General features: G+C 43.3%; 1 protein-coding gene across 4 annotated transcripts in view; it reads right to left on the reverse strand.

Moving 5' to 3' along the window:
• Nucleotides 1–1,353: 1,353 nt before the first annotated feature.
• Nucleotides 1,354–14,332, reverse strand: part of LOC115316093 (guanine nucleotide-binding protein G(s) subunit alpha) — a 50,032-nt gene continuing 37,053 nt past the window's right edge. For 3 of the 4 annotated variants that reach the window (XM_040206694.2, XM_040206695.2, XM_040206692.2), the window contains 2 exons: nucleotides 6,122–6,189; nucleotides 1,354–5,725 (listed from right to left, as the gene is read on the reverse strand). In XM_040206694.2, the coding sequence (XP_040062628.1) occupies nucleotides 5,433–5,725; nucleotides 6,122–6,189 (361 nt within the window). In that variant the 3' untranslated portion in view covers nucleotides 1,354–5,432. Of the gene's footprint in view, nucleotides 5,726–6,091; nucleotides 6,190–14,332 lie in introns of those variants that run through there. The other variant, XM_042287486.1, reaches the window with a different exon arrangement.

Raw genomic sequence — 14,332 nt, forward strand, 5'->3', positions numbered from 1 at the left:
AGCGACACTTGCGTTCGCTCGTGCTTTTCGCCAGCATATCTACGGCCGACCGCCATGATCGCGACAGGCAACAGCATGACACTACGGCTTTTGTGACGTCATTTGTTGCTACATTGGACCACTTTTGATGTGTGGTCGGACTAGGACTAGGGGTGTCGCGAACCGGCCGCGGTTCGAGTTCGACTTTTTCGAACTTTTAGTGAAAAGTTCGACGAACCTTGTATTGAGGTTCGACTCGTGTGCGCATGCGCGACAGGCTAGCGAGTTGGCTTCGGATTGGATTGTGATGGCTAAGAAATGAATTAAAGTGCAGCGCTGATTGGCTATTTCAGCCAATAAAGTACTAAAAATTAAGTTAACTTCTTCAGTGATTAGAATTAGTCTCTTTTAATTGCAGCTGTTCACAAAATTAAATAACCCTTTGCATAAAAAAAAAAAATTCTCCAAACTAGTCATGCTTGTATCAAGGTCTGGCCCCACTGTCCACAAAGTCGAACCGGTGGAATCTGGTGAAAAGTTCGAAAGTTCGTCGAACCGGTTCGACCCAGTCGAACCCCGTAAGTTCGACCAAAAAATCTGGTTTGACAAAAGTCGGGGACGTGATCCAGGCACCATACCCATACATCAAGTGGTTCCAAAGTGTCAACAAATGACGTCACAGAAGTCGGAGTGTTATGCTGTCGGATGTCGCGATCCTGCCGGTTAGTCCTAGAAATGCTGACAAAAAGCACGAGCAAATGCGAGTGTCGCTATCGCCGCGGAACTTGAAGCTTCCGTGCACTGTCATACGTTGGCAGTGGCATAGCCAGTGGGAGGGGGCTTCGGCCTGCCCCCAAAATCCATTCCACCATAAAGGTATTTTGAACCCCCCCCCTCCCCCCCTCCTCCTCCTCCTCTCCCCTTCCCTCCCTCCCTCCCTCCCGAAAACAATTCCTGGCGGCTACGCCACTACACCGAAGTACGTTACCTACCTGAACAGTCTCCGCGTGCAGGACCCTACGTAATAAGGTGTTTGAACACTTACCCTTATGCGAGCTCCATGCAATCCAAAGGAATTTTATAATGAAAAGCAACGAAAGTTGTCCAGATGGGATGGAAATAGTTCTATCCATTCAGAGGGCACAATGCATCCTGGTGTAACGATCAAACTGTTCTACTTGATCTTTCCCTGATTATCATAGTGCACTTATTCTACTTGTCACACACAAACCACTAGTCAATTTTTTGATACATGAACGGTAATTACTTGCTCTAGTTTGCATCCTTTCATAACAATTTTCAAAATACTGTTTTATTACACCAATGTAAACTTTTGACTTGAGATTCGGCACAAGCTGAGCATAGATCAAGCTATAAAAACGAAGTCTATGCTTTATTAAATGTCATTTCTTTTTAATAAGGAAAACTGTGTGAAATACTTCTTCCATCCTGCATAACAACATGCACTTGCCCAAGGTACACAAAGAAACACAAAACTCCAGCTTTAAACAGAATCGAGGCCCTCAAAGTTGCCGGTAGTTAACATAGGCAAGGAGTTGGGACGATACAGTGTTGTGATGATTTTGGCATAGGTTGTAGAGAACAAAATTTTGGAATCTGGACCTGTGCGTTATTGACCTGGAACAAAAGCAAAGGTAAAACACCATACAACAAAAATGACTAAGAGTTGAAGAGCATGTCGGTAACGATTCAATGTTGTAGGCAAGAACATAAAATGGACAAAAGGACAGACTGTCCTCCTTACACCTTCCCTATAACATTTTAAAATGACTGGTACGTACAATCGTGCCAGATACAAAAGGAAATGCAAGAATGCAGTTGCACACAACTAGAGGCACCATGGAGGTAGACTGCAGTAAAGTAATGGAACGGGACTGGGCCACTCGGCATGTGGCTCCTTGCGGCTTGCCTCCGACGATGCCCACAGCTTCGCACAAAGCTGCCTCCAGTGCCCCTTCACAACTAGCACGATTGTACAAATTACTCCAACAACTTATACTTACTATCAAAATGAAGTATTACGAACATACACACTGTTTTTGACTGCAAACAGTATGAAGGAGAAAGTAGACATACTGCTTAATTTGCACATACAGATTCACTTGTCTATGTCACTACTATTCGCAAGAAAAAAAGAAGTGTGAGGTTTTGCACTTTTTCTTTCCCTACCGACAGTTGCCAACATTGTCACAGCATTTGCGATCAATCTTGAGGCACGCAGTGTCGCACACTCTGCTATTACCCCGTGTACAAACTCACATCAATTGTAAAACACCCCAGACAAACCACTGAATCTGCTGGGCTGCTTTTGATTCCATGCACAAGGCAGTTTAAATGCCAAAATGACTACAAATGTATGCAGCTCATGTTCAGAAAAAAACAACTCAAATTCATCTTTTGTGTTCAGGTTTATCGCCAAGTAAAAACAGACAAGTGCGCAGAAGTTACACAACAAACACAATGCCTTTCTTTAGAATACAAAAGAAAAAAAGGAAAGATCCAACAGTTGAGCCTACTTGGGTACGGAACAACACTTGCTTTTTTTTGTAACTTTTCAACATTTTTTTTTGCATTTTCTGAAATTCCTCTGGATCTGTACAAATTATGGGATTAAATTAAAAAAAAAAAAAGCCAAGGAAAGAGAAATATGGGAGCAGGGTCAAAGAAAATCATAACCATCAAGCGCCACCCATGATCTCCTGCACACACACATTCACATGCGCGCAGTCTTGCTAATAAAAAAAAAAAAAAATACGGGAAGCTAGGAAAACACGGCACAACACACTCAGCAAGTCCAGGGACGGACAGCGATTTTGCCTCAGCCTGGTTGCACGCCATGGCCGACTGAGAGTCCCCAACGAACCAAGATGAAGCCGGCAACAACACACAGCACTGTCTACCTCCCGGAGTTTGTGCGCCGTTAATAAAAAAAGCAGAACAAAAAATGTTATTCACTTCGGGGCACTTTGTCACTGTTTGCATCGCGCTCAATCATAAATGCAATGATTGAGAATGAGGGTCACATTGCACACAGGAGAAAACCACAAAAAGAGGGGCAGGGGCTTGTCAAAATTCGGCCAAAAGAGCAGAACCCCAGATAAATGTTTTTCTTCATATCTGAGAAGTACAAAAACCATGGGTGACCAACTGCGGGGACAGGTTCCACTACAGAGCATGTAAATCAAACCCTGGGGGCGCGTCCCCCCCAGCTGTACTACAAAGGTGCCCCCAGATTCGCCAGTCACTCCCAAGAGGTCCTCCATGGGCTTCCCTTCTCCACTACATCTGCAAGCCACCATGATACTATTTACACTGTTGCACCAACACACCACTGGAGGGAGAGGAAGGAGCACTGTTGTGACAGGTGCAGCTAGACCGGCAGAAGCACTGCCCCCAGCCACGTGGCACTGGCACGTCTTTCCAGCAACCGTGTAGGCAGTTTAGCTGCTCATACCCGAGGTGCCCCGAGCAATCGGCCAGAGGAGCACAAAGGACCAAATCCTCGGGGTTTCGGTCTAGCCCAGGGCCTCCCGGAAAATCCAGTAGGCTCGTGTGAGCCGGCACGGCTCTTCAATGCCTAGAGTGTCACTTCTTCAAAGAATCAACGAGTCAAAAGTGCAGATCTATTGCCAGCTGTGTACTAAGTTGAGCAGGACAATTTTCTTTAATTTCAGACAAGCAGCAACACGTTAATCCCTACCGGGTATCACTACCGCTTCTATCGTGCGATGAAACTTCACAAATACCACTTCCAAACTGGCCGAGCTTCCAAAAGGATGACGATAATGAGCAGTACATCAATGTCAATAACAACTTCTGTAACACAGTGTTCTTGTGAAAAAAAAAAAACAACAAAAAAACATTATCCATCTACAAAGAGACTTTTTGCTCCGATCAGTCAGTGAAGATGCATAGGAAGTTTAAGGTTGCTAAATCTCCGAGATGGGAACACACTGTGTTACAGCAATCAGATGTATGTATATTGTATATTTTGGTCTAACAATGGAGCAATTTAAGAGTTGCATGCACATGGGCAGACGAAAGCGCAACTTTGCAGGACTCTGACAAGGGATCTGTTCCACTACTTTGGGCATAGAAGCACATGCGAACAGAAGCTGACACAAACAAAGTGTGACCCCAAGGAACCTGGTCCAGGTCGGTTGGCGATTTAATCCCGAATTGAGGCCATGACTAAAGCATTACCACCATTGTGCCGTTACATGTTGTAGATTAAAGCCCAGTAATATGGCACAATGCGCAAAGGGTACCATTCCAGATTAAAATGTGTGCCAGACTTTGAAGAACATAAAACGAGCAGTAACAGTTGCAAATGGAAGCCATCAGGTTCTTGAACCTGCACCAGCAACAGTACCGCAGACTTAGAGCCATTAAAAAAAAAAAAAAAAAAGCTGAAACCAAGAAGCTGGCAGCCACAAAGCAGCGCAGTTGGGACGTCTGCGAGCGTCCCGGTGTCTGGGAAGCCCTCCACCCCAGCCTGCCACTGGAGTCTAGCCAAGGTTCACAGAAAGTTCCTGCCCCTTCCTCTACCCTCCACCAGGCTGGCTGCACAACATTTTACTTCTAAGAGCAATGGCCACTGACAACTCTAACGCCTCAATAATTTAAAAAGAGCACTAAAATTGCAAACACACACAACCAGCACACCAGAGATGCCTACTTACAACAAAACAAACAAAAATAAAACCAAAGACAGGAAATTGGTTTGCCCCCTTGACCCCCACACTTGGTGGTGCCCATCCCCTGATGCCACTCAAAAGATGCTCCCAAGAAAAAAGGGAAGTGCTTTAAAATGCCTCTCAAAACAATTTACCAGCAAAAACAAAAACAAAAAAAAAAGCCTGAAGCAAGACAAGTTTATACACTGTTTGCCGGCCATGTTTCAAGAAGCCAACACACTGCTGGATAAGCGTTCCGGCCGCGGAATTTGCCCACATGGCAGACGCTTGTGACAGGAATTTTGCAACAGTTGCCCCGCACAGTTTCAGTCCTCGAGCTATGCTGCCAGCTTCCCCGCAAGGCCTGGCACCTCACCACGGGGAAGTCCCACAAGCACGCCTCGTCAAAGACTCGGCCAGTGATGGGGCGGCCACCAGGTAAACGCAGGCAGTGATAAACTGTCTCTCCCAAAAAGAGAGAGCAAACGTAAAACAAACCAAAGTGCACTCCTGGCTGCCAGTCCTGGCATACTCTGGTAGCAGACAGAAAAGGGGAAAGTCAGAAGAGGAAAGGAGCAGTAACATGTGACTGTGTTGCCATGGCAGTGCACACACAGGGGGCCCCCTGGCCAACGAGGGGCAGTGGAGAAGGGGGCAGCAGCAATGTCCGAGTTTAAGGGCAAAAGCTCACGAGGGGCCAAACCAAACAGAAGGCTGCACCACAGCTGCTCAACACTCGCTCGCTCAGTCACTCAGTCACACACACACAGACACGCAACACAGGAAAATGGGCTCGGGTGGGGGGCCATCTGGATGAGCAGAGAAACAGAGACTAGAGGGAAAGGTCCGAGGGAAAGAAGGCAAAAATAACAGGGAGAGAAGAAAAGGGGAGCAAGTGCACATCACAAGAGCTCGTACTGGCGGAGGTGCATCCTCTGGATGATGTCTCGGCAGTCGTTGAATACGCGGCGGATGTTCTCCGTGTCCACGGCACAGGTGAAGTGTGGGTAGCAGTAGTGCTTGCCATCGCCACTGGCTGTGCTGATGCGCTGCACACAGACCCGTCCACAGCTAAGCTCCTTCAAACACCTTCGTGCCAGCCACACAAGGACACAAGGGCACACTCAGAGTTAGCGAGACATCTTCCAACATTTCGGCCACTCAAGAGCCTTAGCAGAGAGCTGTACATTGAAGACATTGAGATTGGAGACCTAAAAGGCTCATTGTCGCCAAAGAATTAAAAGGCTATGCGAGTCATGCAATTGTTTAGCCATGCAACTTCATTATTTCCACGATGGAAGTTTGAACATATGCCATGGAAAACCATTCCTAGACAACAGCAGGAAGGGTGCCTGCAGGACTGTTTTATTTTGTTAAATTAAGATAATTAAATTAATAAAATATATTAAGAGATATCAAGAGACAGCATTGAGAAACTCACTAACCAGGAATTCGTCTCGGATGAAGTACTTTGCTCGAATGACTTCGGGATCTTCTCCTGTCTCTATGACGGCTGCAAAGAAAGGTTGACAGGTAAGAGACCCAAACAAGCAGGCTTTTGTATCATTAAAGCGCATGCACGCATGCATGCATGCATGCATGCATGCATGCACGCACACACGCACGCACGCCCACACGTGCACGCATACACACACACAGACAGACAGACAGACAGACTGGAATACAAAAGTAAGCGTACAACACGTTTCACAGATAAATTTTGTCAAATGCAAAGAACACTGCAAGTTGTGATGAATAAAGCTTTGAAGCTGCAGAGAAGTCTGATCTGAAGCTTAATGCCATATTGGACCTAATGCTGCGACTGAAAAGAAACGAGGACTCAACCCTTCAACTGGGGAGCGCATCTTTAGAAGCATTGCTATTTTGACATTGAAATGGAGACCTCGTCCAAGGGCCCTAATCTGGATACTTGGTGGAAAAGTCGGCGAGAAATTCGGCGGCTCTGATTGGCCGGCGCCAAGGTCAAGTGTTGCGTTGGCCAATCGCGGCCGCCAAATTTCTCGCAGTCATTTTCGCCAAGCGTCCAGCTTTGGGCCCCAAGGCGCACTACAGTTTCTTCTGATGCAGAGTGTGTGTTATAAGCACAGTAATGATACAGGTGCCACAACCTATCAAAAGCAATGGCAAACATATTTAGTTTAATTTGTATTCACTAGGTGGCAACAGAATTTAAAAGGACACTGAGAGGGTATTTATGCTCGTCAAGGTTTTTAGTTGTACATGACATTTGAGAGCCCAACTACCCAGAACAGAATTTTGCGGCTCGAAATTCAGTTTCTTTCCGCCCGAAAACCGCCGATCAAGAATTGGCCGGTTTGAGTCGCGCTCCCTTTTCTCTGTGGTCACGGGCAGTTTTTTTAAGGTTCAGACACAACCAACAAGTTTAATCAAAGTCGAGGGTCATTGAAGGCATACACTCAATATTAAAAATAGAAAAAGTTAGAAACCCAGTTCTTGTGGCTTCTAAAGAGCAGCAAATATGTTGATTTAAAAAAAAAAGTTGCGCAGAGAACAGGAAGCATTCTATGTGTTCACTGCATAATTCTCAACATGGCGTCGAATTGCGTATCGTGGGCTGGATGGAGATGGCGGTGGACTACGGGCGTGGGACCTCTACTTCAGAACGGTCGTTTGCAGTACTGGCAAATCAGTCTTCCTTCGAAAGAGAAATTTTGGACCAATCAAAACAATTAGGATTCGTTCCGTACGACACGTCAAACCACCAAGCCAATTTGCACGAAGGCGTCGCCGAGTTGTCGTCTGTTTTTGTGGCTGAAGACATCGCTTGTCTTGCGAACACGAATCGGTAAAAGCTTGAAAAACGCACAAACGTTAAGCACGAAGTGCGTACTTCGGATTGAATATGCATGCGTATAATTTCTTTACTAGGTGATAATGAGGCCCATGCGTGGTGCTGCCCGACTTTGAGCCTGAGGCGTGCCTTTGTGGCAGAAAAATTGGCAGCAAACATTCAGATTTACAGTTGACCGGCTGCATTACAATCAACGAGGAGTTCTCCCTCGTCTGCCTGAACATTACAATGTTAAATCTATTATACTTCGAGCTCCACGATAGGAAGCTGCCTATACCAGGACATCCACAAGTCGATGTTGTTAGGAAGTGGATATTCTGCCGGCAGCTGGCACAACCCGGAAAAAAAATTGCCGGCAGTTGTCCCCTATTGGCGGCGTGCGCAAACTGCGGGGGGCGCTTCTCTAGCTATCACCATCATCATTTGTGACGTCACAGGTAGGACAGACTGGGACAGAATGCGCAGATCTTGGCTCCCTCGGCTCGTCAGCTCGTTTCATGCACTGTTTCATAACGCGCGGCAAAGCCTGTTTCACACGTTGTGTTTATTGTTGTGAAGTGATATTTGTAGGACAATTTAACAAAGCCTGAAAACGTGGCACGCGTGGTCGTGCTGACAAACACTTTTGGTGCTGAGGTGTCAAAGCGCTCGGATAGTGGTGTGCCTGTGTGCTGTTCTCTATCCCCGTAAAAAAAAAAAAGCTGGATAATGAATAAAACATACAGCGCAAACAGATGGGACAGAAGAGAGAAGACACACAGTCGCTGAAAATAGGGTAATGAAAATAGAATATCCAGCGCTTTATTCCACTACACCATCTACCGTGGCAAATAGGAAAGCGAAATCCTAGAACCTCTCGCGTATGTAGTAAATATTTCAGTGAAATCGAGTCCATGTATTCTGTTGGTTCCAAAGCGTTCTGTGAGTGCTGGTCTCTTATTAGTTCCAAGTTGACTCCTTTTGGAATTTTGTAAAGCAGTAAACAAGCATTTCCTGAAGACAACTGGCAAGAAGAAGCGGTGGCTGGCTTTAGGAGTCGTTTCAACTAAATCCCTGCTTATCTACCTGGTTGACACGAAACGTGCAAGGCCCCCTCGTGACCGAAGTCTTAAATCTAGTAAGCCGGTGACACTTCAGCGTCCCGAAAAATGAGGAATACACCTGCTATGTATTACTACCGTTGACTATGTGGTGAGTGATAGCGAAGCACCGTCACTTGATGGCAGTGAAGGCACAGGAAATACGGAGGGTGTGGCAACATAGGGCATGTCAATATTCAGTATGTTGCGGCACAAAATAGCCGAATCGCAAGAATTCGCTTCATAACCTACCATAAGAAAATTAACAGCTTGGAACATGATATCTTAGACGGTGTAAATAAACTGAGAGTTAAAAAAATAACCTTCTACCAAAGAAGTTAAGAGTCCTATCATACTCACACCTTCTTTTGTATTTAAAACATCAGAAAAAATATTTTCAACAATTTATCTGGAAATATCGTAGTTATCTGTATTTAACTCTTATCAAGCACTAAATTTTAATCACATCTCTTTATCTCCGCCTTTTTAGGCTCTGTGTCCTCTTAAAGCTTTGGCTTCTTCACAATTTATCTTTCAACACTAACTTCTTAAAGCCATTTCAAAAAGCAAATCGTAAAAATACTACAAAAGAAATCGGGGAAAAAAAAAAAAAAACAGAAAGTACAGTAAATCTTTTAGGAGTGAAAGATTGCAGATATAATCGAAGCAACTTTTCCGACGAGAATATAAAATTCCTGCAGGTATGCAAAGGTGGTTTCTTTCTCAAAACACCCCTCACATTTACGATCAATACTCCGTTGTTAATTGCTATAAAGAAAATGTACAGGGAATTTCACCGACGACTGAAAATAATTTATTAAAAAAGGACACTTAAAATTAAGAAATGATTCCTTTAGGATAACATTGCTGAGCATGGCAGATGTCAGGGTACGAACGAAAAGTGACAATTAACGACTTAATCCAATACAGCCAAATCTAGTACACCTTACATTTAGCATTCAGAGAAAAGTGGCATGCACAAAACCATGCATTTTCCTAAATTTAGCAGAACTGCCCCTGGGAGACACAAATGTGACAGAATAACAAGAAGAGTTTCGCAAGATCATGATTTTGCAGAATCCCGGGCAACACGGGTGCCTTGCTTTATTTAATTTACTGGACCAGCGGCTATGAGCATGAGCAAACAGCTTTCTAAGAGAGCCCCACTGCGCACAAGCGGAGGGAGTACATGGCTTTGCGCTCAACAAATGCTCCAGTTAGTGAGGGTACTATATTGATTATATTAAACTACAGGAAATTTGGAGTGATTCGCTTTGGCCTTTGAACAATTGACTGCTGTCTATGTCAAGAGCTAGAGAGGTCACAGTGACGCAGTGCAAAAGAGACGCATGCGTTGACACGCTTGTGGAGCTGACAAAATCAACCACTGCTATCAGGAAGAACTCTGGAAATTACAAAATACGGAGAGCATTTTTGACCGGAAAAATAGGGAGTGCACTCAAAAGGCTGATTCACAACCAAAAAGAAGAACCACTTTCCTCCTTTCTGCCAAGAAATGATGACCTTACACCACAAAAGCTTAATGAAGAGAGACTCACAAGCAAATTGTACCATTTAAATCAGTACAATTATTTAGTAATCAAGCCCCAGCCAATAGATTTTGTCACAACATGAGTGAAAGTGGAATAAAAAATACCGGCAGGGAGCCAGCTCCCTATTCCTTTTAAAAAATGAAGAGAATAGCCTGCATATCAAGACGACTGGAGCTTTGAAACCTGCCCGTCCTCTTTACACTTGCGACATAATTAACTCTTTGATGATCGTTGCCACATTGTATGGCGGTGATTATGCATTTGAGAGTGCCTGCCTAAACGCGAACCCTCGTGCACTGCGGAAGGTGTTTCTGTTTGTTGTGACTTTGGCAAACTATAATAACAATATAATAGTAATACTTTAGTTTCCGGTAGTGTTCAAAAACAGCCATAAAGGCCATCTTATTGGTACACTATGAACAAAAATGAGCTTCACATAAATAAACACAGCCAAATGAACGAACAAGATACAGAAACATCAGAGGTCTGTACAGTAGTATTTACTATGATAAACGTGAAACAAAGTCCTACACTAAAAACAAACAAAATATATAGTATATAAAAGACCAGTCTTTTCAGCATTGATAAAAACTGTGTGCATTTATGTCCAGATCAGCATCATTAAGTTCATTATAGAAGTGCGTAAATCTAGATATGGGTGAAACATGATATGGGGCATTCGGATAAAATGGTAAGATCACTACTACTTCGCACTGGTATGTGAAAGTTCACAGATGACAAAAGTGATATGCTATCAATCTGACCAGAAATTATGTAAAAAGATCACATCACGAATGGTACGTCGTTTAGATAGCTCTGCTAAGCCAAAATTGTTTAGAAGCGATTCATACTTAACAAAGACAATAAACGTATCTATCATAACTGTTTGCACCCAGCGCTTCTGAACTCACTCAATTTCGTTGCTCTGATTAGAAGACAAACAGTTCCATGCTACAGAGCTGAATTAAAGTTTTGAGAGAACCAAGGAACAAAATAAATAGATCAAACATGTAAAGCTCAAAAATTTGTGCGTCATTCATGGAATCAGCCCCAGTTTACGTAGGGAAGTACCCACTATCGAAGTGACATGTTCTTTAAATGTGAGACGGCTATCAACAAAAACGCCAAGGCCACGCATGGTAGAAACACGCTTTATAACTGTTGTGTATTAAAAACCTAATAATTTTCATCTCTTGTGGGTTCAAAAACAAATTATTAGATGAGCACCACCTTGACATGCAATCGATATCTTGTTGCAATAATAAACAGGCCCCAATGTCGCCAACTGATGAATATAGTTTGACGTCATCAGCAAACAATAACATCTTAGCATATTTAACAGAGAAAACAGTATCATTTATAAAGACTAAAAAAAGGGGTGGCCCCAGGTTTGAACCCTGTGGCACTCCTGACGTTGAGGTAAAATGATGAGATCAGATATTCAAAATCTGAACCAAATTCTTGCACAAAGAAAGGTGTGACTTAAACCAGGCAAGATATTGTGGACATAGACCATACAACTGAAGCTTCGACAATAATGGAACATGATTTACAGTGCCAAAAGCCTTGGATATATCGAAGTAGATGGTATCCAGTTGCCCTTGGTCAAAAACCACCGGGAACGAATAATTGAAGAATGTGCGAATGTGCAGAGGTTAGTTTCGACTGATCTCCCCTGAAAGAATCCATGCTGATCATGATTTATCTTTTGGCGGAAATAAAAAGAAGGTCGCCCATGCACAACAATTTCAAAACCCTTTGACAAAGCATACAAAAGGGAAACGGGTCGGTAGGTATTGACCAGGCAAGCGTCGCCTGCCTTAAATATTGGCCACTGTAATCGCTTTTTTCCATTGCTGCGGAAAAATACCATACTTAATAGATAAGTTAAATTAAGATAGGAGCCAGAATGTCTCCGCAACCTTTGATAATAAAACACGGCAGAGAGTCAGCACCCAAAGACTGCCAAGGTTTGAGGCTCCTAATCGCTAGCAACCTTTCGTCATCAATTGTGTCGCGAAAAGGAAGGCTATTGTGGTTTTCAATGTGTGTTTTTGGAGGTTTTATGGTGCAACAGCAACGGAGGCCATACTGCACCAGACTAAATTAACTGGTGAAGCTCGAATGGTCACGTCATTACAAAATCTTGAAAGTAGCTAGGACTAGATCTGCTGCATAAGGCTAGTAATAAATGCCAAAACTCGATCAAGAGGGACGAGAGGGTGCTTTCCCAGCAAAAGGGCGGGATGACATTGAATACAGTATTTAAAAAACTCTGGAAAATGAGCACGTAATTCAGTGTCAAATCCTGGGCAGAGCCACAAAATATGGAGAATAGTAAGATGGTCTCTGCAGTGCTCAAAAACTGGTGGATCCTCCCCACAAAGGAGATATCTGTGTATAAGGAAAGAGTGACCAATTTGAAGCCGGCACAATACAACTTCGGGAAAGCAATTCTTAAAGGGACACTGACAGGGTATTTATGCTCGCTAAGGATTTTATTTGTACATGACATTCGAGAGCCCAACTATCCACAACACGATTTGCGGCTCGAAATTTGTTTTCTTTCTACCTGAAAATTGCCAATCAAGAACTGGCCGGTTTGAGTTGCGCTCACTCTCTTCTCCGTGGTCACGCGCCGTTCCCTATGGTTTAGACACAACCACCAAAGATAATCAAAGTCCTGAGACCATCAAAAGGATACACTCAGTACTAAATATAGGCAAAAAAAGTTGCACAGCCACGTGACTTCCAGTAACATTCTCCTGCTCTATATTTCTTATTCCTCCCCAGTTTAGTTTCGGCTTCGGTTTCGAGCAGTTGAGTTTTTTTACTTTATTAAAAGTATATGTGATGCTGTAGCAAAATATTGACTGGGTAGTCTTCTGACACCATAATTAATTGCCTGGCAAAAAATACAAAAAACACTTTGGGGGGAGTCAGTGCCCCTTCAAGTGAAGAGCTCTCCCAGGACCCAAGGACTGGCTTGGTAACATGGAGCTTGTTATTACACTCCATGGCTCACTCTGACTGCCATAAACGAAAGAGTGACGACTTAACGGTTTCATATCCTGATAGGATAAGCTAGCTTGATATTGTGAGCAGTTACCTGAGGATGTAGCGAGCCTGTCTGCCTCCTGATTACTTTTTATTACCATATGACTTGGAACCCAGCAGAATTTTGTATTCTGACCGTTACGTAAAGCTCTGTTAAGTTTACTTCGCACTTGTTTCACAAGCATATTCTTAGAGGCTTTTCGAGAGCATATTGCAGTAATGGCACTTTGAGAGTCCACAAATAATATGGCACATCTAGTTTTAGTTTTCAGAATATAATCCAGTGCAAAAGAAGCAGCATAGATTTCAGCAGTAAATATACCTGCAAATTCATCAAAATGTTTTACTCTTACAAATGACCAGAGCGCACTGCACAACCGACAAAAGATGAAGTCTTGGCACCGTCAGTGTAAAAGTGAGCATAGCATTTATATTTCTCTTCCAGGTCAACAAATTCCCGTTGAATCGCAAGAACTAATATGCTACTCTTATTAAACTCAGTGAAAGTCCAGTCGCAAAAAAAGTGGTTTTCAATAACCGAGTCATCATGTTGTATCGATGGTGAATGCAGAAAAAAGCATGGAAGAAAATGACTGGCGAAAATGTCCGCAACCTTTTGACTTGAATAGTAAACAGAATTGTCAAGCAAGGTGATTCTGCTATTCTTTTCCCGTTCATGCTGTTTTGCTAACTTCCAGAAAGCTTTGGAGTCACGCGTCAGACTGCGTTCAACATATTCGGAATAAAAACACTTTTGTTCCGCTCATACAGCTTCTTAACCAAGGCACGACAGATAGCAAATTTTTCATAGAAAACATATAGTCTCGACTTCTTACTATGTTTATGAAATCATTGTTTTTTTTTTTAAATAGAACTTCAATTCAGAAGAAAACCAAGAAGAATATTTTGATGAGTGAGTCACTTTTTTCATAATATATAGTTTTAGCGCTCGACGAATAACAGAAGTCAAGATTTCAACGGCTGACTACACGCACGATTCATACAACACATTTGTCCAGTCATAACTTACAAGGTACCTGTACAAACTTGGATAATCATGAAATTGAAGACAGAAGACGACCGTCTTGTAGTATTATGTGCAGGCAATCGACAAGAGACAGTAAATGGCGGGTG

This window comes from Ixodes scapularis, unplaced genomic scaffold (assembly GCF_016920785.2).
Source record: "Ixodes scapularis isolate PalLabHiFi unplaced genomic scaffold, ASM1692078v2 PGA_scaffold9__187_contigs__length_104089568, whole genome shotgun sequence".
Classification (NCBI taxonomy): domain Eukaryota; kingdom Metazoa; phylum Arthropoda; class Arachnida; order Ixodida; family Ixodidae; genus Ixodes; species Ixodes scapularis.